This window comes from Mytilus trossulus, unplaced genomic scaffold, assembly GCF_036588685.1.
Source record: "Mytilus trossulus isolate FHL-02 unplaced genomic scaffold, PNRI_Mtr1.1.1.hap1 h1tg000024l__unscaffolded, whole genome shotgun sequence".
NCBI lineage: Eukaryota > Metazoa > Mollusca > Bivalvia > Mytilida > Mytilidae > Mytilus > Mytilus trossulus.
This window is the reverse complement of record NW_026963290.1, coordinates 7,001,010-7,023,362: the sequence shown is the minus strand read 5'-3', so window position 1 is coordinate 7,023,362 and position 22,353 is coordinate 7,001,010. Positions and strand designations below refer to the sequence as shown.

The 22,353-nt window shown below is 31.4% G+C and overlaps 1 protein-coding gene across 1 annotated transcript in view; it reads left to right on the top strand.

Annotated features, from left to right (window-relative positions):
* The window catches only part of LOC134699110 (inositol 1,4,5-trisphosphate receptor type 2-like), a 136,531-nt gene that overhangs the window by 85,048 nt on the left and 29,130 nt on the right, over positions 1-22,353 (top strand). Inside the window, exons 12-38 of the mRNA XM_063560801.1 lie at positions 2,105-2,250; positions 2,544-2,622; positions 2,935-3,023; positions 3,448-3,573; positions 3,937-3,987; positions 4,408-4,488; positions 4,956-5,141; positions 5,360-5,482; positions 7,001-7,105; positions 7,320-7,430; positions 7,976-8,053; positions 8,728-8,860; positions 9,407-9,513; positions 11,068-11,184; positions 11,553-11,688; positions 12,578-12,677; positions 12,875-12,929; positions 13,908-14,017; positions 14,326-14,425; positions 14,850-14,957; positions 15,370-15,506; positions 15,900-15,967; positions 16,585-16,640; positions 17,159-17,323; positions 17,466-17,789; positions 18,168-18,355; positions 18,838-18,951. Coding sequence (XP_063416871.1) covers positions 2,105-2,250; positions 2,544-2,622; positions 2,935-3,023; positions 3,448-3,573; positions 3,937-3,987; positions 4,408-4,488; positions 4,956-5,141; positions 5,360-5,482; positions 7,001-7,105; positions 7,320-7,430; positions 7,976-8,053; positions 8,728-8,860; positions 9,407-9,513; positions 11,068-11,184; positions 11,553-11,688; positions 12,578-12,677; positions 12,875-12,929; positions 13,908-14,017; positions 14,326-14,425; positions 14,850-14,957; positions 15,370-15,506; positions 15,900-15,967; positions 16,585-16,640; positions 17,159-17,323; positions 17,466-17,789; positions 18,168-18,355; positions 18,838-18,951 — 3,193 coding nt within the window. The remainder of the gene's footprint in view (positions 1-2,104; positions 2,251-2,543; positions 2,623-2,934; positions 3,024-3,447; positions 3,574-3,936; positions 3,988-4,407; positions 4,489-4,955; positions 5,142-5,359; positions 5,483-7,000; positions 7,106-7,319; positions 7,431-7,975; positions 8,054-8,727; positions 8,861-9,406; positions 9,514-11,067; positions 11,185-11,552; positions 11,689-12,577; positions 12,678-12,874; positions 12,930-13,907; positions 14,018-14,325; positions 14,426-14,849; positions 14,958-15,369; positions 15,507-15,899; positions 15,968-16,584; positions 16,641-17,158; positions 17,324-17,465; positions 17,790-18,167; positions 18,356-18,837; positions 18,952-22,353) is intronic.

Sequence of the window (22,353 nt, the reverse complement as noted above, 5' to 3'; positions counted from 1 at the left end):
AGAGATGTTTTAAAACAGTGAATTCGAAAAGATTGCAAAATTCACGTTTTAATAGCAAAAATGACAAAACCTATTTAGTTGATCCTTGTATTTGCAGGTCCAAAACTATGTTAAAAAATATCACCAAAATCAGTGTATTTAACGAAAGCATAGCAGAGCCTGATTTCATGACGTCACAACTTTATCTATTGCGACGCCTTGAGGAAAAAATGCTTTGTATACAAAACTAATTTTGAATAACACCATCTTTAAAACAAGGATTATTATTATTCAAAATTCATTACAAATAAGTCACACATGGTCCTCATAGCACCCTGCCCTTTCCAGCTTTCTTTAGTTCAGAATAATGAATCATGTGAAAGATTAAAGAGGAATGTTGAATGCGTCAAGCGGTTAACGAGTTAAAGATATGTTAAGATCAATATGGCTTAAAGTTGATATTAATATCTACTTACTCAAATTTCTAAAGTTTACATTGATGACAGTTAAGTCAATGTTAATACCAATAGATAAGAAGACGGGAAGAAAAGATCTTAAAATAATGTTAACTTAATTAACAACATTCTTAATATTATTCAATATTCTTGTTCTAAATAGTTTTAGCACTTATGTGAAGTATATTTCTTGAATATGTATATTCGAAAAACTAAGGATTACCTTAGATGTATTTGGCACAACTTTTTGGAATTTTGGATTCTCAATGCTCTTCAACTTGGTACTTGTTTGGCATTATAAATATTTTGATATGAACGTCACTGATGAGTCTTATGTAGACGAAACGCGCGTCTGGCGTACTAAATTATAATCCTGCTAGTAGTCTGTTGTTATTTATGTATTATTGTCATTTTGTTTATTTTCTTTGGTTACATCTTCTGACATCAGACTCGGACTTCTCTTGAACTGAATTTTAATGTACGTATTGTTATGCGTTTACTTTTCTACATTGGTTAGAGGTATAGGGGGAGGGTTGAGATCTCACAAACATGTTTAACCCCGCCGCATTTTTGCGCCTGTCCCAAGTCAGGAGCCTCTGGCCTTTGTTAGTCTTGTATTATTTTAATTTTAGTTTCTTGTGTACAATTTGGAAATTAGTATGGCGTTCATTATCACTGAACTAGTATATATTTGTGTAGGGGCCAGCTGAAGGACGCCTCCGGGTGCGGGAATTTCTCGCTACATTGAAGACCTGTTGGTGACCTTCTGCTGTTGTTTTTTATTTGTCGGGTTGTTGTCTCTTTGACACATTCCCCATTTCCATTCTCAATTTTATATTGACTTAAAAGAATTAATAATACTACTTAAGAAAACAGGTCAATATTTGTAATAACGCCCTTCCTTATATTTTTTTTAGTAGTTTATTTTTACAACTCGAGCATTTTTGTGTTGCAATACAGCTTCTTCCCTCAACCTTGATCTATCTCTATCAATGATGTTCAATAATGTGTTGGTTTTTTTTTATAAATTTCCTGTTTACAGAACTTTGATTTTTTCGAAAAACTAAGGATTACCTTAGATGTATTTGGCACAACTTTTTGGAATTTTGGATCCTCAATGCTCTTCAACTTTGTACTTGTTTGGCATTATAAATATTTTGATATGAACGTCACTGAATGAGTGTTATGTAGACGAAACGCGCGTCTGGTGTACTAAATTATAATCCTGGTACCTTTGATAACTATTCGATCGTCCGGACGTTAACAGTTCGGTTTCCAAAATAAGATATTTCAAACAATATTTTTTTTTACCAATTTGTTTGATTAATGCACCTTTGGAAGAAGAAGACAACGCTTGCTTTCGTGTTCAATATGTTAAAAGTTAAGGTCACATCAGCTGTTGCTAGATTTAATTTTAATTTAATCCTTTGAAACGTTAGTCCAATCCTAAAAACTACGAAATGAGAAGGACCGTACTGATGTACTGAGGTCAATTGATGAAAGGTTTATTGGCACAGCAGGAAGAAATAGAGATAGACAAAAAATTTGTTTAAAAAATGTACTAAACGTTATGTGCGCTTCCGGTTTTTTTTATGTTTATGATGAACTTAATTTGCAACATGTAGTTTAACAAACAATAAGTGTACAGTCATGTAGAATATATTTTGCAGGTGATATTTTGAGATGGGAACAACAGGTCAGACTACGACATATGCTTACAAGACAATATCTGTGTATAGACTCCAAATTAGATGTTTCCCTTGTGCCAGATCCCAGCGACCCAAGAACTGTTTTCAGACTACATTCTGTATTAAAGGTAACTAAAACATAAAAAAGATTCAAAGATTAAAATACGTCACTTGTCATGTACTAGTTATAGAATCATACAAAATAGAAAAAAGAATGTATGCATCTTAAACGATTGAAGTGCATTTAATTTTTAAGACTATTAATCTAATACATGTTTAAATATTTAAAGTCTGTATTCCCATGCAGTTCCTCTTGGTACACTCGCGATATACTGTCCATCTAACTTAATTAATGTAATATAAATGTAGTGCTTATTATTTTTCCTGTCAACTTTTTAAAAATATGTTCTGATTCTTGTAGGAGCGAGATGAAATACAGTTTGAAAGTTACGCACGTATAGAGCACATGTTAACTGGGTGTTGGCTTCATGCTTTAAAAGGTATATTTTTCAATTTAAAATTACTGTCAAGGGGGTTATGGATACATGTATGATGGTTTCACATTAAAATAATGATAAACATGTATATTTACTTTAAAAGTTCGTATCCTCAATTAATTGTAAGGTTAGTGATTTCTATTCATATTGAACATGATGTATCTTATAATTTATTTTAGCGATAATTAAAATTTGAATTTACGTTATACACTTAAGTTTGAAATCATCAAATAATTGTGAGAAACAAGTGTTTGGTAACCTAACATAATATAAAATAAATTTACTTTCTGTTTTAGTATAAATGTCATATTTCAGATGAAGATTACGAGCGTCAAATAAGCACAGAAAGTGGAAAAGAAAAATCCATGTCCGGTTTACGATGGGATAGTGCTGCCGTTCGGAAGGTACTTCTATTACTCTTCGTTTGTGTAATAACTGAACGAAATTAATACAAGACAATTGAATTATCTATACTAAGTTTTTAAAACAACCATTGTAAACCCATATGCATGTTAAATCGTTTTTATAGAAATCGAATATATATGTACTTATCTTACGATATAGAACCATTAATGGTCGTTTTGGTTATAATTTGAATAGAAAGGCGATTTAATAAAAAAAAAAAGATAATGCAGTAACAATATAATAAATACCAGAAACTTTATGCTTATATAAAAACGATATGCGATTACAGTGTACCAGCCTCCATGTCAAACAAATTACAGTTGGCGCTGTTTACATTCATAAAAAAATATTAAGCTTCATTATTTGACATGCAATATCAGAATCAAGAACTATGGACTAACTCAATTCTGTTTTAATTGTCAGGTATCTGCTTCAAGTGAGAGTATGTATGATGATGCCTACACTATTCAGCAAGTGATGACTGAGGATACACAGAACTTCAACTACGTAGCAGGAATAGTGCCATTTCTGTTTAATTTGATTCAAGATGTGAGTTCACATGTAAATGTTATGTTTGCATTTTAATTTGTTTATCTTTCCATTAGTAGGAATGACATAAACAATGCATTGGCATCAAGTATTTCAGGTTTATTTTTACGAATCTGTGTTATGGAACATCTTTCTTAAAATCTTATTTGTATAAACTAAAGAGTATGCTAGTCTAGAAGCAAAATACATATCAAGTTTGATATGTTTTTATTTTAACGTGTTGATCATACCTCTATACAATTAACGTTGTCAAACTGTAATTATATTATTTTCTTCTCAAAATATACAAAACTGAAAGTTAAGCGATTAAAATTCGATCAATCTATAAATCAAAATAAATATATGTAAATCTGTATTTTACAGCTTGAGAACAATCCCAATTTGAATGCAAAGAAAACACATGGTATCATAACGGTAAGGAACTCCACCAAATACATATTGACGTGATTGACATTTTAAATGAAAATCACATTTGTTTAACAAACAAACAAGGAGTAATATAATGACACATAACACAAATCACTGACCTAAGTGTTACAGAATTTAATTGTAATGTCCAATTAAGCTAATCAGAAGACTGAGTTTTCAAGAAAAACAATCGTTAAATCATCTTCCCTAGTGTTCAGCAGTATGTTGTCCATATGTATTAAATAATAAAGGCCAAATAATATTATTTGCTGACTTTTACATAGAAAGCGGTCAGAATTTATGGGTAATTTGGGTAAAAAAAAGATATTGAAAATAGATATACGAAGATTCGGTATGGGTGCAATAATGATAATTTCTGTGTTGTTTTCTTGCCTAAAGTATGAAATATTAAAACACATTTTACAGGCACTCCGGGAAGTAAAGCTCTTTATGGTGGTTGATGGACTGCCGTATAAGGACAGACAAAAGCTGATGAGAAATCTGAGAGTAAGTTTAACTTTTTTAACAGGTTCGACATATTCATGATCATTTTCTACATTTTCTTCATAAATGAGCATTTTATAGTTTTATTTACAAACCGTAACACGAATCAAGTCTCAATAGACCTGTTATGGTATAGTTTTACTATGATTAATCGTTATGTCTGTAATTTAATTTTTGTAATTTCTTGTTGGTCGTTTGTCTTTTTTATTTTCATGTTTTGTAAAAAACACATTACAGTATATACATATCTACAGTAAAGCAACAATTATTCTGTTTTGTTTTTTTTTCATTTTTAGCCATGGCGTTGTCAGTTTGTTTTAGATTTACGAGTTTGACTGTCCCTTTGGTGTCTTTCGTCCCTCTTTTACAAAAGAAGAAATGAATATTACTAAAAATGAATTTTTCCAAACTGTTTTTATACACTTATTTAGATTTAATGGCATATTAATGTAAACTTTACATATTTTCAGGTGATAGATTTACTAGTCAATCTACTCCAATGTCCTTTACGAGAGGGCGATGAGGAATCCCATATGATCAGGATATTTAAAGAGGCCTATGACGTACTACATGCTTATATGATCGGAAAGAGTCGAAAGAATGCATTATACTTTGCAAAATATATAGACTTCTTTCAAACACAATTCACACAAAAGGTTAGTTTTACTACTGCTTATTTGTGTATGTATAAAAAAAGGTTTTAATCTTAGTACTTGTGCATCAAATAAAATGTTTACCTTGATTAATAGTTTTCAAGTCTGTAGTATATTTACGTATTGTATAACATTTTGAATTTTCGAACGTTGAGAAAAATAAGCCAAAGAAAATCAATAAAATTTAAATACCTTAAAGCGATTAAACTTCTTTTTTCCAGGGAGGTATTGGTTTAAATGTTGCACAGATGATAGTCGAACTGATACGAGACAAACGAAAGATTGTTGACAGGATCACAGAAGGTCAGATTGCAACATTTATCAAATTGTTACGAGAAACAGAGGTTTGTCTTTCTATTTTTGAACTTATAACTAATATTAAACCTTGGTTAAGTCAAAAAGAATATATAGGTTTTGTTATTTATGATATAAATCAAATTTTGTTTTATTTGCGTTTTAACACAACTGAAAATTGCATTTAGTATAAAAAAATAATCGAAAAATGTATATAAGTAAACATTTGAGGTTCTAGAATTCAAATAAAATCTGAACATTATATTAAAAGTATACACATATGTGTGATATAATGATTATTGCATTTTTTAAAGGGGCACTAGCTGTCAAATTCATGGTCACCAATTTGACTCAAATTCTCATAATTGATTAATTACAATGTAAAACATTTATCCAATCTATCAAACGTTTAAAATAAACAGTTTACAAAGCATGGGGTAGATGATATGTAGGTTCGTTTCGTGTGTATTTAAATCCAGATGCCATCTAATTAACTATCGATTTGACCTCAGATGACCATATAAGCGATGTAAACACAAATAAAGATATGAATAGGTTAAACCAGCACGTGCAATTGGATTTTTATAGGTCTGTTTGATTTGAATTTATAGATTAAAAATATAAGTTTCTCATTGTTTTTAACCGTATAAGAATTTATGTGGATCGAATTAGTAATCAAATGATTTACCGTAGTTTCACTTTCATTGTTGACATTTATTTTCTTTAAATAACCAGTTCACGTACAATGCATGCGTTGTCAGTCTCTAGCTAGGGGTTAAATTGAAGTTCACATGAATACCGGTTAGAATGATGATGACGTTTTCACTTGCAAGTGAATCAGTCAAAAATTATGTATAATCGCTTATTTCAACAAAAATAAAGCAAATTGATTGCTAAAAGCAAATTATTATTTCATTATTCCAATTTAATAAATGATTAATCTAAAAAAAATCATAGTTTATTTTTTTATATATATCGTAGCTAGTGCTCCTTTAAAAGTAAATAATTATATTACCAAAATTCAAACATGTTGACATCCATGACTCTTAACATTAATCAACGCTCGACTATATCAACCTACAGAACAACTGTAAAACAACAGCCAAACTAAAACCATGGTACAGTCTTGTTCAGGTGATATAGTTAATAAACAATAAACTCATCATAGATACCGAGATTAAATTTCGTATTTACCTCAGACGCGCGTTTCGTTTACGAAAGACTCATCAGTAACTCTCTAATTCAAAACGGTTAAAAAGGCAAAAAAAAAGTCCGAAGTTAAAGAGTAATCAGGACCAAAATTCATAAACGTTTTGCCAAATACATCTTAGTTAATATATTCCTGGAGTAGAAACGTCTTATATTAGTATTTCAATAATTCAAAAGTCTTGTAAACAGTTAATTTATAAATATGACCATATCAATGATAATTCATGTTAGCACACTAGTGCTGACTACTGAGCTGGTGTAACCTCGGGAAATTAAAAGTCCACCAGCAGTGGCATCAATCAGTGGTTGTAAATAAACTCATCATATGTTTTTATAAACAATATTTGTTTTGTTTTTAGAACTATCGATTTTTGGATCTGTTACAAGTCCTGTGTGTATGTGATGGAGTTTCTATACCAAACAATCAGACATACATTGTAGAACATTGGCTACGAGGTGAAGAGGTAACGTCTCTATTTTAACATTAGTAAAGGGAAGAAACATAAGGATCCCTGTGATATTTGTTTAACATTGTAATGTTCTTTTATCATTCGAAGTATTAATTATCTTAAACAAGTGTATGACAAAAATAGTTGAAATAGTTTGTTTTTTTAATCTTATATTAATATTTTTTTGTGAACGAAGAGAATACAATTTTCATTTTGCAATGTTTTGCAGGGTAGTGTTTACCTAACGGACAGAGGACAAAATATCAACAAGAGGCCTAACATTGTGTATCTGGCCACAGAGAGAACCATACATTGGCTGCCTTTACATGTGTTTGTTGATGTAAGATTTGTTTATTTGTGTTTTTTTAACTTGATAGTTATAATGGTTCGATTTTGAACATTTTTAATTGAACATGTACACATTTTTTTCGTAAAACATAGGTAATTCAGGGTACAATTTAACACAAATGTTTGATGAAAATTAAAATCCTATTTTGAGGAAATGTTTTATGTGATAAGTGATAACATTGATAACTGAAGTTTAACTAACTAAAACATGTGTAATCCTATCTACAACTAAAAAAACCTTCAAGGATCAAAACAAGTCACAGACCATTCACAAATTTGAGGTCCATAACTCTACTTCAAACCGTATCTATGTCTCTCCTATATCTGAAAATAAACAATTCACAGAATTGTGTGGTTTTTTTTTTATTTTAGTTGTTTTCGGAGAGGGCTTAACAACCAACGCAATTAACAAATTTGACTAATATGACGTTAATTTATGATACAGATATACTCTTTAGTTTGCTATAACTTAACGTCTCCCACATCAATGTTCTCCTTGCTCCAATATAAGTTACAGTATATCAATATTCATTTCAGCCTGAGAGTGCTGAATTTAACGAGGACAAATACCAGTTCTTGCTACATCAGTTGGAACTGTTTAAAGCATTATGTTTTGTAAGTAGTATGATTAAGGTAGTTTTTTAGGGGCATATACAAATATATGAAGCAAGGAAGAGATGGCACTTAATTACCTAGAGGTTAATTCGAAAGTTAACATTGTAATGAAATGTTAAAATGCAGATACGAGTAAACCAATTTTGATCTGAAGCGATTATGTGATCTTAACAGATTTTAAAATATTGAAAAATGAATTAAAGAGTCATTTTCAATATTTGAACCCACTGCCCTTAAATTCATGACTGATCAGAAAATTCGTTTGCAGTCCATTGATATTCTTCAATCTATGTTTAAACAGCTCAGTTACAATCAGCATGTGCCGACTTTTCAGGACATATCAACACCGTACTGAATTGTAAGAAAAAATACTTTACTGTACTGAATTGAATGCAGGAAAATTCTCTGTACAGTATTAAATTTACAGCAGTAGTTGAATTACACATCTTAAGGACATAACATAAATAAATACTTTATTGTGTAGACTTTTCAGATGATGATTAGATCAAATTGAAAGTTTTAAGAATCATATTCGTATTCTTACGAGAACTCGTTAAAAATAAGTACCATCACGTTGCGACTTGATTTCAAGAAAACGATTAAATAGATCCATCAAGTTTACGAAAATCTTCAATTGAATATGTATGCATGCATTTTTTGTTGTAATTTTGTAGGGACGGAATGATCTCGCTGTTCATGTTATAACGCGAGAGCATGGATATTTAACATGGGAGGATGCCTATCTCTGTCTCACATCAGATCTTCTTCCAGACTGTATTAGAGCAAAATACTGTGAACTAATAATAGGTATTCAATATTAATAGGGAAAACTATTTCATTTGGGTCTTTACTTTGTCAAGGCCAATATTTCTATTCTCATACTATAATGTTGTTTTACAATCAAATGTTGGATTCAATCCTTTGTGAGTTACTGGTTTTTTTTTAAAACTGATTGTAAAGTCCTAATAATCATGATAGATAATGCAATCATGCAACGTTCTTTCATCGTTAGTTTATAAAACAAAGGAGACTTAATGACAAAAACGGTTTTGATAAGATGACCAATAACGCTTATTTCCAAAATGTATGATAAATAAAGGCAACAGTGGTATACCGCTGTTCAAAACTTATAAATCCATGGACAAAAAATAACACCTACTGTGAAAGGGTAGATAAACAAAATTCTAAAATGATGGAATATGATATATTCATTAACATAGGGACTTAGGAATTTGAATTTGAGATTATTTCCATTCAAATTTGATAAGAAAAATTGAGTAAATGTTATTGATAATTAACCATCCTTCAAGTGTTACTTCTAGTTCATTAATGTTTTTTTTTTATTTATTATAGCATTATTTGTAGACGTAGGGAACAACTATTCTGTATTGGACCATCCTAATATTTGTTTTATTTATGAATATGTTGGATCAAAAGATTCCGACAGGGATCAAAGCTTTGTAAGTAATATGTTAACAGCAGAATGTATTACAAATAAGAAGTGTACCTACTAACATGGCAATTTATTCGCAAAGCAGTGACTTTAGAAATAGGCATTTTGCTTTTTCTAAGTAACTTTATATTTGTAATTTTAGAAATCCTATTGTCATCACTCATTAACTTTTCACAATGTTCTCGATCCATTCTCTATTTGTTGTAGGTTATATTGGAAAAAGTACTCAGTTTATATTTATTTTGAAGATAAATTAAATCAAAATACTTCATAAATCATCAATTCATTATTTTGAATTACTATATTTGCAATATAGTATCGAATTGATTATAAGGTATATGATTGTAGGTTTCTCCAAGCTCTCAAAGTCGAGATTCAGGAGAGGTTAGCATCGGTGTATAGATGTATCATTTATATATCTCTGCACTGAAAGCATTTTCATTTAATTTCTTTAGAAATACATATTATGTAGTTTTTATAATCTCTATTTTTTTCCTTTTTAATTATTAATATTTGTTTTTATCAAGTACTTGACGAAATAACTTAAACGGTTAAAACTTTTGTTGATTTATTCAGAAAAAAAACTTATTTATATACCAAAATTGGTATCCGATATGATTAGAACAGTAATATAAATTGACTTTTTTTTTTTTTAAATGCATGAACTTTTTTATATATTATCTTCAATTTTCTTGATACGCTTTTGTCTATCAGTGCTGTTATGCTGCTTTGTTATTACATACTTATCAATGTATTTAAGGGTAGACAGAAGAATTCGATTTCTTGAACCTTAGGTTTGAGTTGATGATTGTCTCATTTGCATTTTTAACTACTTTCCCCGAAATCCATATTAAAGCTATTCTATTTGACAACATACGTGTCCTATAGCTAATTTTATTTTCATATTTAAAAAAGAAGTAGAATGTATCAAGATTACTAGTTATAGGGATATATTAGGTTTGAAAACAAATTATCATCTGAGGGGCTTTAGTATTAAACCGACACATACTTGAGATACGACAAACATGACAAAACTACTGTTCTCGTTTTAAAAAAAATCAAATCGATCGAGATCAGTTAATCATGTTTAGTTCATAATCTCTAAATATCAGCGCAGCAATGTTAAATATGCAAATTTGTTACACATATATTGCTGAAATATTTAAAATAACTTTAATGCTAGCTCTGTATGAGAATCTGGCAAACGATACACAAGTTACATGTTAAGTCAACCAACTAACATCCTGTGGTCTAATACAAATGTACATTGTTGACAATCTTTTTTAACCATTTGAATGATACAAATTCATAAAGGATTTTAATGAATAGATGGGAATATTTATGAACTATCATGAAGAAATAGAAATATATATATATATCTTTCTATACCTATTTTATTGTATGTTCTGTACTGATATGATTATAACGATTAATGTTAGTGTGTTGTTGAAAATCGTGATCTTGGATTTTATATCGATAAAATCTTTAACTTTGATTTTGATGTGTTGACCTAAAGCAGTTTTGTTATGCTTTTGGTAATTATATTGGTTTATATTTGTAGGTTGTTAAAGACCTTGTTACAATATTTCCTGTTTTGAGGGACTGGTTGGCAGAATTTTTGAGACAAAATAATCAGATGACTGCATCAGACATAGGACATAATCAACTTGTTGAACAGGTACTAAAAACAGATTTAGTTTTGATATTTGGTGTACTACACACTGAGCAGATGATGCCACAGGAAAAACCCTTTTTACTAGATCCACTATCGATCAAGCGCGAGACAATGAAAATACACTTTATAAATGTGTTGTGTTTGAAACACTTTCTAATAACTGTCACAAGGAAGGTTCATATCCAGACAACATGAACAAGTGAGAAGCGTTATTTTGCAATGCAAACTTGACTGCATCATTTGCATCTCATAACTGTTAAAAAAAATGAAAGATGGCGATTTTGATTTGGTTTGTTAATTTATTACGAAAATAAATATCAGCACAGAATATGTGAAGCTTATCTAAAGTACTAAATTGTTATTTCTTTAAGGTCTTGCGCCTTCTTCAACATTTGGTAAAATTTGGATATTACAACGACATGGATGATGTGAAGCAGCTACTGACTCCATTGTTATCCTTACTAGACGGTGGTCATGATGTTCCCTTTCCAAAAGACAAGGCAAAAGGTAATACGAATGAAAATAAACAAGTCTTTAACGATACTAGTTAATCATTTATTTCGCAAAACGCTAGTCTGCACAGTACTTATAAGGTGCACTTGGATCAATATGGTTGGAGTGTCAAATTAATAGTAACGAAAGTTAGTTTTAAGTCGGTTTTGTAAATATTCTTTAGGATAATTATTGGTTTAAACCGCTTTAAGACCGCGTTCATTTTAAATGGGGTTAGTAAGCGCAATTTATTTTATTGCATGGTTACGTCCGTTATAAAATAATAAACACGGCGCTGAAGAAAAATCTGAAAAATTGCAAATCCGCATAATAAATGTAGAAATAGATTTTGAACAATAGATATAAATGCAGAAAACACATTCAAAGCCAACGAGTTTGATGTTGTATAGACCAAATGAAGTAAGTTCTTCATATTGAAGACTTGATCGCTTTCATTGGCCACTTATTGAAAAGCCACATGCTTCGCTCAAGCTTTGCGTTAACCCTGTATGGAATTTACCGACCGCATATACTGTGGATTCATTATTATTCGTTGGATACCAATTTTCGTGGGTTTCATGGGTACGTGTGAACCACGAATCCAAATGTTCAACGAATTTCATATTTCAATAGACTTTGTATAGAGAGATTGGCAAAACCACGAAATTAAATATCCACGAAGATGCAATTTTTCAGCAATCCATGAAATTTGATACCCACGAAAATAAATGAATCCACAGTATGTTGTATTAGTGTCAATGGCACACTATATAACTAATAGAACTAAGTGAAACCATTTTGATTTTACAAGTGCAGAACAAAACATTTTGATGTCTTTGGAATATGACTGGAGTACAAAACGAGTAACCCCTGTTAACTAGAAAAAATTACTTTATCTTTACAGGTTATACAAAAGAAGGACAAAAAGCTGTAAACACATATAGAGCTTTAGGGCGGTTTGAAAAAAGTCAGGAGGCAGAGGCAGTTGTAAATGCCAAGTACCAGTAAGTTATCAATTTCCAAGTGATAATAGATGGTATAAACAATAAACAAAAACATTGCACATATTTAAAAAAAAAAAAAAGTACCACATACGCTTTTCAAGCCAATAAGATATCTAATAAAGTTTTAAAAATGCGTTTGATTGGGTGTCGTGATCTTTTGTTTACAAAGTTTGTATAAAAGTTACTTTCTCTTACAGGGCAATGGAAGTTTTGGATTTTTTACTGACATTCCAACGTAATCTGCGTTTAAAGGTAAATATCGACATAGAAATCAACTCATCTAATTATCAGTGACAGTTAACATGCTAAAATACAGTCATGCACTATGTCCTTTAAAAAAGGGTAGCAATAAACTAATTTGTAGCTTACCATGCCCAAAATGACATGTGAGCTTTTCTCATTTATTGTCGTCGTCGTCGTCCGTTATTTTTTTACTAAAAACTTCTCCTCTGAAACTATTGGACCAAATAAAACCAAATTTGGCCTAAATAATCCTTAGAGTATCTGGTTAAACTTTGTATCTAATAATCCCGCTCACAAATCATGATGACCGCCATGACTAACATTAAAACGTGGGGGTAAAATGCAGTTTATAGGAGTGAGTATCCTTAAATGAGGATCTATTTAACCTCTTTTGTGGTTTGAGCAAAAATTAAAGACGATAGAGAGAAATGAAGCAGACTAAAAGATCAGTAATACAATATCATCAAAATAAAGACTTTTGTAATAAATCTATACTCGTCTGCAATGTTGAAGAGTGGCGGCTTGGTGTTTGATATGCACATAGACCAAGGTTAGCAACACAGACTATGTAAAGCCTCTAGTTTTTCAATTGAATTGACAAATAAGACGCATGTACAAAGTGAGGAATATGATATGCTTTGAACTTTTCATTGTGCAATTTGATCATTGACGTTTTGAAATTTCCTCGTTTTTTTTTATTTTAATTTTATATTTGTTTTGGCAAAGATAAACCGAATGACTTTAAACTTTTTTGAAGGATATGAACTAATAAGTGTAGTGAATTCTGTGCACTGTGGCCTTTCATTTTCTTGTAATATTCGTTCTTAATTCCGTTTTAACACATTGCATTTTATTGTATCACAGCATATTTTGCACTATTGGTCGAAAAACGTCCTAACACAAACAACATGTGATTTCAATATTAAATTCAATCATTATTTTGTTTATTGTAGAATATTGAATTATATTATCTTCCCTTTTTTATAGGCTTTTGTGACCAAATTCAAACATGGCGAGCAGAACTCATTTTCTGAAAAAAAGCCATTAATTTTAGAACCTCTGATGTATGAAACCTACAATCCACATGAACAAGTGAAGTAAGTTTACTATTTCAAAGTTTTCATTAAAGAAAAATGACAACGCAATAACAAAGCACGAAAAAGACAAAGAGACACTCAACAGTATTTACAGTACAATATAGAAAACCAATGACTGAGCAACAAGAATCATACAGGGGTTGATCTCATAGGGTTCTGAAAGAAGTTCAGGTTGTTGTCAACACAGCCGTCCACATCTTGTTGTTCTGTACAAACTAAGTGATAAGTATTGACCATTAGTAGTAATTAATCAAATTTATTTTTTACAGAATATAAATGATATTTTTCACTTTTGTTGTTTATTTCAGAAAAGCTCTTAGACACCAAAAGAAGGTCATTAAAGAACTGAAGGAAATGTTTAGCAATTCATCCATATTTGAAATTGATTCGACAACATTAGTTGTAATGGTAAGATATGGCTTTTGTATTTTGTTTGAGTAGAATCATTTCATTGTTCTCTTTTATCCTGATACATATACTGAACTTGGCGAAATTAAAATTATATCTATAATTTTTGAAATTCCTGTGAATTATTTCAGTCACCACCAAAATTTGATAAAGCATTTGTGTAGGGATATAAAGAAATAAGAGGATACCACAAAAACAATTAAATCTATATGTCACGAAAAACAGGATTGTCTTACACCAAACGAAATGACAAGCAAAAGTATACATCAAAATACAGGAAATAGAGAAAGAATATACAACTTTAACACTACTATCTAAGTCTGCGGGTAAGATGTTCCTGCTGAACTAGGATTACCGATATGTTGCGATAAGTCTAGGTAATGAGATCAGTTTTATAATTATTTTCATAATCGTATGATTTCAGGATCTGTCCAATTACAAATATGACAGGATGGTAACAAAGTCTTTAGATATATTGAACAAACTTTATTCGTCACAAATGGACATGTTTCAGCTTGCAGCAAAGGCACAGGTAAATGATTCACCGAGTAATTTGGTTGAATTTAGAATTATATTTTGTTTTCATTATTGTCATGTGCGAATTGCCATATGATATTACTTTATCTACTCATGTGTTGTCATTAAAGATAATGAAAATTAAATGTTAACTTTTTAAGGAATATATAGAAACAATTAGGCTTACATTATAAATAAATTGATTGATAGGTTTATAAGTAGAATTCATTTGCTAAAGGAGTCTTTCTTCGAACTTTTATTTTATCTGTTAGCCAAACAGATATATAAAAAAAATCCTGAAATTCCTTATTGCTATTAACATCAACTTAATATAAAAATTATTGTTTGGAAAATGCATTTCTCTTTTTATGAATTCGCGTTTGCAATTTCACAATTATTGGTTATTGAGTTTTATTGTTTTCTTTAAGATATTGCTGACTCAAGATTCAGCTAGAGTTCATCGTGAACTTCAGAGAAGCCTTCCTGTTTTACGTCGACTTGCAAAACAGAAGTTAAACGACCACCAAATTCTCCTAATGGGAGAAATATTAGATGAACTAGCAGAGTATGTTTGAAACCTTAATACTACTAGACTGAAAATTATTATCTAACTAGCAAAGATTTGACTCCATATCGTTAATCTCTTTGTTGCAAATCAGTGTGGGACAATGAGAGACAAAAAAAACCAGATTAATCATGTACAAATATCGTTGTTTTGTAAATAAGTATTTCACTTTGTCTGTTGAATTATTAATTGTAAATTTATATCGTAACTACAATTTCTTTTATTGGTTTCTAATATTTCTACGATATTACTTATGCAGATAAACCCCACATTTTAACTGTACATGTATATAATGCAATGTTAAATTTTGAATTTTTCGTATGACACTTTCTCATTAAGTTCTAACTGGCATATCATATCTGTGATATATTAATCATCATTGTTTTTTAAAAGATTTTGTCACCTACCAAAGACGCCAGAGGAGCCTCATTTCATGAATCAAAATATTCTCATAAGTCATGGTGAGTCTGTTATTTATAGTATATGCGACAAGCGGATTAACCAACCTATCATTAATGATATTTATAGTATATATACGACAAGCGGATTAACTAACCTATCATTAATGAATTTGATTATGTTTTACCCGCCGCATTTCGTATGTGTGTCCCTGTCCCAACAGGAGCCTGTAATTTAGTTGTTGTCGTTTGTTGATCTGTTACATTTTTGTTGTTCGTCCATTTTTTATACATAAATTAGGCCGTTAGATTTCTCGTTTGAATTGTTTTACATTTATACATTCGGTGCCATTTAAAGCTGACTATGCGGTATGAGCTTTGCTCATTGTTGGCGGCCGTACGGGGACATATAGTTGCTAATGTCAGTGTAATTTGATCTCTTGTTGGGAGTTTTCAGGGACAGTCATACCACGTCTTCTTTTGTATATCGACAGCTAATGATAAAAAACCTGAATTTCATTATATGATCTGTTATTTCATACTTGATGTGCTACATTCTATTGAACGCAGATGTGTCGTTAAAACATAGACAATTATACATTTCGAATAATATTATTAAAGTACTAGTACTATATAAATTGTTTTGTAGATAAATTAAATATTGTCTTTCTTTTCTTCAGGTATTCTTGCTATAGTGATAGATATTCTGTCTCAGGAAATTGACACAAAATTAGTGGTGAGTAAAAATATCATTTTTATTCTTAATATTGATCATTTGTTTGCTACCCGGATCTATTTTTGCATACTCGAATTTTAACAAATGAAAAGCGACTGTTGCCTTTATTTATGCAATTAGATACACATATTACAACTGGAATGGTTTTTAGCTGCAATACTGAACTTAAATGTCCATAAAAATGAAACGACACGAATACCGATATCTAAGTTCTCCCTTTTGAAGTTTATAATAAAAGCTTTCAACACAAATCGCTGGACTATATCAAACAACAGAACGAATGACTGTACAACTGTAATATTCCTGACTTGGTACAAGTGTTTCCAAGACATGGTTTTACAACGACCTGAACCTCCCACTTTAACGACATTTGAAAATTGTGTTTTTATAGTGGAGCTGAAAATAAATACGTCATGCTTGTGACTTATCCATCAGTCCTATATTTATCTAAAGACACAGATGCTGATATTCAAATAATCCTTTCTAGACAATTAAGTAAAATGTGTTTTTTAACTCAGGAACAACAGTACCAAGGTATGAAGAAAATATTTTCTAAAACATTGTGGCTTATGAAGCTTCTAGCCAGAGAAAACAAGGAAGTACAAGAAAAGTTGTTTCAGCATCTGGATACACTTCTCTCGGTTCAGATTGTACCATCGGATTTAGCACTAGCACTTAAGGAGGTATGTTAGTTCTAACTTCAAATACTAAACAAAACATTACTATTTGTTAGATCTAGGCTTTTAAAAATATATATTTGTAAATTGGGTCATTTAGCATGTTTTCGACATGTAAAATTGTTGATTCTGTTTGATTATTTTGCAGCTGTTTGTTGCTAACCAAAGTACATGCCTGAAAGTGTCCTCAAAACAAATACAAAAAATTGTGCTCTTAGCAGCTGACTATCAACAGGAGGCACCAGAATTTTTAGAACTTTTAAATGTACTTGTGAAAGTGGACGGACTTGACCTTACAATAAAGAGAAATCAAGCACTTGTTATGAAATATATAATGCAAAACTATAGAAAAGCTGCATATGTTCTTGACCAGCCGAGAGACATGAGGGAACAAATATTGACAAACAAAAGGGAAAAAGGACATTTAGCATACTATGTCCGATTGGTGGATCTTCTAGCGACATGTGCAGAGGTAATTATACTTTTTAACAAAAAGGTAGCACTGAAGTGCCTGTCTCTGTCAGAGTCAGGAAATTAGGAAGAACTTAGAACATAACAAAACACATCACGACCTTACAACTTTATTTTAATGTTTACCTCGTCCTTAGAGAATGATAGCTTATGATGGTGTTAACTCCAGTAAAATAGCTATTTCTACTTCATTTCGAACAAATTATATTTTTGATGTAACTAAACAGTAAAAAGGAGTTGATACTGAAACAATCTATTGATAAACATAGGTCATGAATGTGTAAATGTAAAAGTTGTGTTTTTGTTTGGATAAATAGTTAATGAATAGCATTTTGGCATTATTCAAAACATTTTTTAATAATATGTTTTAATCTTACAGGGAGAAAATAAGTTTATAGAATCATTGTGTCAAACGATACTTCCAGTTCAGGATTTATTATGGGTGATGAATCATATATCAATAGACAATAATTTGAAGAAACCTTTTGTGAAATTTATGATATGGGTGTATATGAAGCCAGTCGGAAATCTCGTCGAAAGCGGAGGAGCAGATCTTCAACATGATAAGTAAGTGGTCAGATGAAAAGATATGTATTTGTTGGTTGTATATATCAGTCACTTATATGTGTACTTACTTGAGCATTACATGGGATGCCACATGTAGCACAGGGTCACGCTCTTCTGCTTCGTTTATGTTGTGTATTAAATACTGCTTTTCGTATTTTGTGATGTCGTTGAGACAAGAGTTTGCATATCCTGTTGGTATCGTTCACATCTCTCATACATTTGACAACAACACCACTTGAAGAAAAAAATGATGATTTTATTATAGTCTGATATTTAGATTCAATATTTGTCTAACAAGTATAGTGTGTGTGTAAAATCAAATTCCAAAAATATGATTGCATTTATACACAAATGTATTTTGGTAATTTGTATGCAAGATTTAAAATCATAAATGAACAATAAGGAAGCTTGTTTTGTTTATAAACGGAATGAATTACATCTTATACCACGCAGGTCATAATTATGATTATATATTATTTCAGAGATTTGTGGGACTTCATTTCTGCTGTAGCAGGTTCAATCAACCAGATATCTGATACTATGTCTCGACATTCAGAACGAACCGTCAGTTTACTGAAATCACCGCCAGACTTCAGGTATTATATTTTGAATGGAAACAGTAGGGTCACATGACAGCATAAAAGACACTATATAAATTAATAGTTGAAATGGCTTATACACTTCGGAGTGGACATGAATGTGAATAACGTGGTCATTTGTATTAATTTCCCGTTTACACAACTTTAAATTTTTCGAAAAACTAATTATTTTCCTATCCCAGGAATATACTACCTTAGCCGTATTTGGCAATACTTTTTAAAATATTGTATACTCAATGCTCTTCAACTGTGTACTTGTTTGGCTTTATGAATATTTTGATATGAGCGTCACTGATGAGTCTTATAGGCGAGCGCCAAAACAAGGATTCGGAGGTTTTTAATGCACCTACTTAACACACGGCTATATGATATATCATTTGAAAGGTATTTTATCGTACATTCAGAATTGCCTGGTCGTCAAATTAGGAAATGGTCAAATTTTTCAAAAAACGGTAAAAAAGGGGAAAACATATAAGTCATAATTTGACGATATTGTTTAAAAATGCAGTTCAAGAACAAATTCATCTGCAATATAATATGAAATATATCATTTGACAAACTATAGTCTACATAATTTTTGTTTCTGAAATATTTTTTTAAAAGAGTGTTTAAAATGAAAAAATCTCGTATTTTTGTAAAAATCATAATTTTAACGGATATTGACGCAAAACGCTCGGTAATATTTAATTTTGCATCTACACACACACAAATTCTATTGGTTTTATATTGGTAACATATCTAACTTACTAGTTTTCCAAGTTCTAATGTCTCGCCTAGCTTGTTTTTTATACCGACAAAATATTGACAAAGCTATATTAAAACATATCGTAAAACTGCTTTAAAGCGCATATTTTCCATCTTTACAGAACAGTTAAACATATATGTTTTTTTTGTCTCCTGTTAGTTCGACAGTTATAAATCGTTATGATTTAATTGTCTTAAGCTTGCCAACCACGTCAAGGTCAAAGATCACTAGCAAGGTGGTTTTTTTTGTTGTTTTTTTTTTTGTTAAGATCACTAGCAAGGTGTTGTTTCTTTTCTTTTTTTTTTCCATAACTACCACTATCACCGCATACGGAACTTAAGTACACAACCATTTGGTAGAGTTATTACAAAACACAAAATTAATAATAATATACAGATTTACATTGAATGACAGTGAGGCAACTTAAACTTTATGTTGCCCCTTTGCTCAAATACTCTTTCGCTATTAGTCAATGGTATCGTTTTCATCTTCATCATCGTCATTCATTTGATCTTCTTTAGAGGTTGATGTCCTCTTTAAAATAAATATTTTGGCAAGTATCACTGCCTTCACATAGACAAAGCTCATTGAAAGACATTTGCTGTTCTCGGCAAATACATTTCTTGCTAAATATTTATTCCCTCTTGCAAGAACATATTAAATCTTGCACGAAATCGGACGTCATCATGCCCAAAGGATCTGGGCCATGTGAACTCTTTTTCCATCCGTATTCATAAGGGGACAAAGGATTTGGATGATCGAGATGTGAGGATATCCAAATTTTCGTTGGAAGAAATGACCGCAAAATATGTTCTTTAAATGCAGGTTCACTTGAGTCTTTGCATGTTACAAGTTTAACACGTAACTTATTTAAGTCAACATGTAATGAAGCAAATTTGTCTTTTGGGTCATACAAGCTTGGAATAAGCTCTCTGGCTACTGACAACGATGTGGAAAAAGCAATCTTGTCAAAGTTTTGGAGATTTGTAAACTTACTCGGAGATTTTCTTATCAACTTGAAAACAGTCTTTTTGCCAAACCCAATTATAGCAGAAAAGGTATCACAACCAGTTCAAGCATGAACTACAGGAAGAATGTTAGCTAGTAAAGGTGAAAAATATTTACTTAACTCATGGATTGGTATGTTCCTTCTACAGTCCATAAGACAATTAGTTGACCCCGTCAAAAACCACATTTGTTCAGTCGACACAAGAATCTTGAAATAATGAACACAGAGCACAAGAACATCTGTATCGGAACACTTGACTGTGATTCGTCGCCTTATATTCAACTGCTGAAAGATTGTATCAGAGTGTTTATCATGAAGCAAGATTCGTGTGTCTGCGTCTTCGTACGAACAGGACATATTTGGAGATCGATTGCATGCTCTATTTCTGGATTGGAAAATGCGCCGGCAAAAACTAAACATTTATTTTCCTCCTGGAACATATCAGACAAATTGCTGCTCAGATAATCTCAAAGGAAAGTTATCAGAGCTTGCTTGTTTTTGTTGCTTGATAGACATTTTTTCCAGTCTGGAACAGTTCGGCCTTCAGCGATATAATAAACTTTTTCGTAGTTGTTGTTGCTGATCGTCTATGTCGCTCTGCTGATTGTATGGAATGTTCAGTGTCATAGCGATCGAAGACATCAACAACCTTGTCTGTGAATCGGAAGCATGATTGTAAAAGATGGACGAAAGATACCAAAGGGACAGTCAAACTCATAAATCGAAAGTAAACTGACAACGCCATGGCTAAAAATGAGTGCCTGAATAATGTAAGATTTGGCCAAGTCTCTAAATATGGACATCCTTTCAACATCAAATGACTGAGCTCATGCAATTTCTTATTGGTACGGTAGCACTGTGGTCGATTGGAGGAATGTGAGGGACTGATCCGACTAAATTTTCAAATTTTTTGGGAAATTCAGACTCATTTGTCTTCCTCATAGTTCCATCGTCATAAAATAAATGCAGTGGGAATGAGACAAATTAGACAGGACGAAACAGTTTGCACAGATACGTCATCTCTACATTAAGTTAGAGATAGTGCACGGGTAAACACAAGCTCGGGATTCAAATGACCTTTTACAACTTGCCCAGATTTGCATTTTAGGTGTACTTTAAGGTTCATATCTACAAATGTCTTTAGTCCTTATCTTTGAATGGGATGGTAAAAAATACCTGCCCTGTCTGTTGATAGTGATGACTCAACAAATATCTTCATTTTTGTTTTTCAAGTTTCAACTGATTTTAACAGTGAACCTTTGATATCATGACTTGCATGGAGACCAGTTGAAATGTTCATATGCTGACGCGATGATCATCAACGTCCAATGGATTTGACATATTTTCTGTTATATAAACAGTTAGATCGTCTACATGTATTTTTTTTAATCCTATTCATTGCAGCTGGTTTTGCTTCATCGTGACATTGGTCACCAACATGGACAAGCCACGCACGTGCTCTCATTGCCGATGTTATATGACTAAGCACATGCCGTGTAAGATTCCATCTTATCAATGAAGCCTTCTTCTTTTTTAAACCAACAATGCCTCTAATGTATCAACCTCACTAAAAAACAACCTTAACACATCATCTTGTCTTTGCCTAAAGCTAACAGCATTCATTAAGGTTTTAAACCTCTATTAG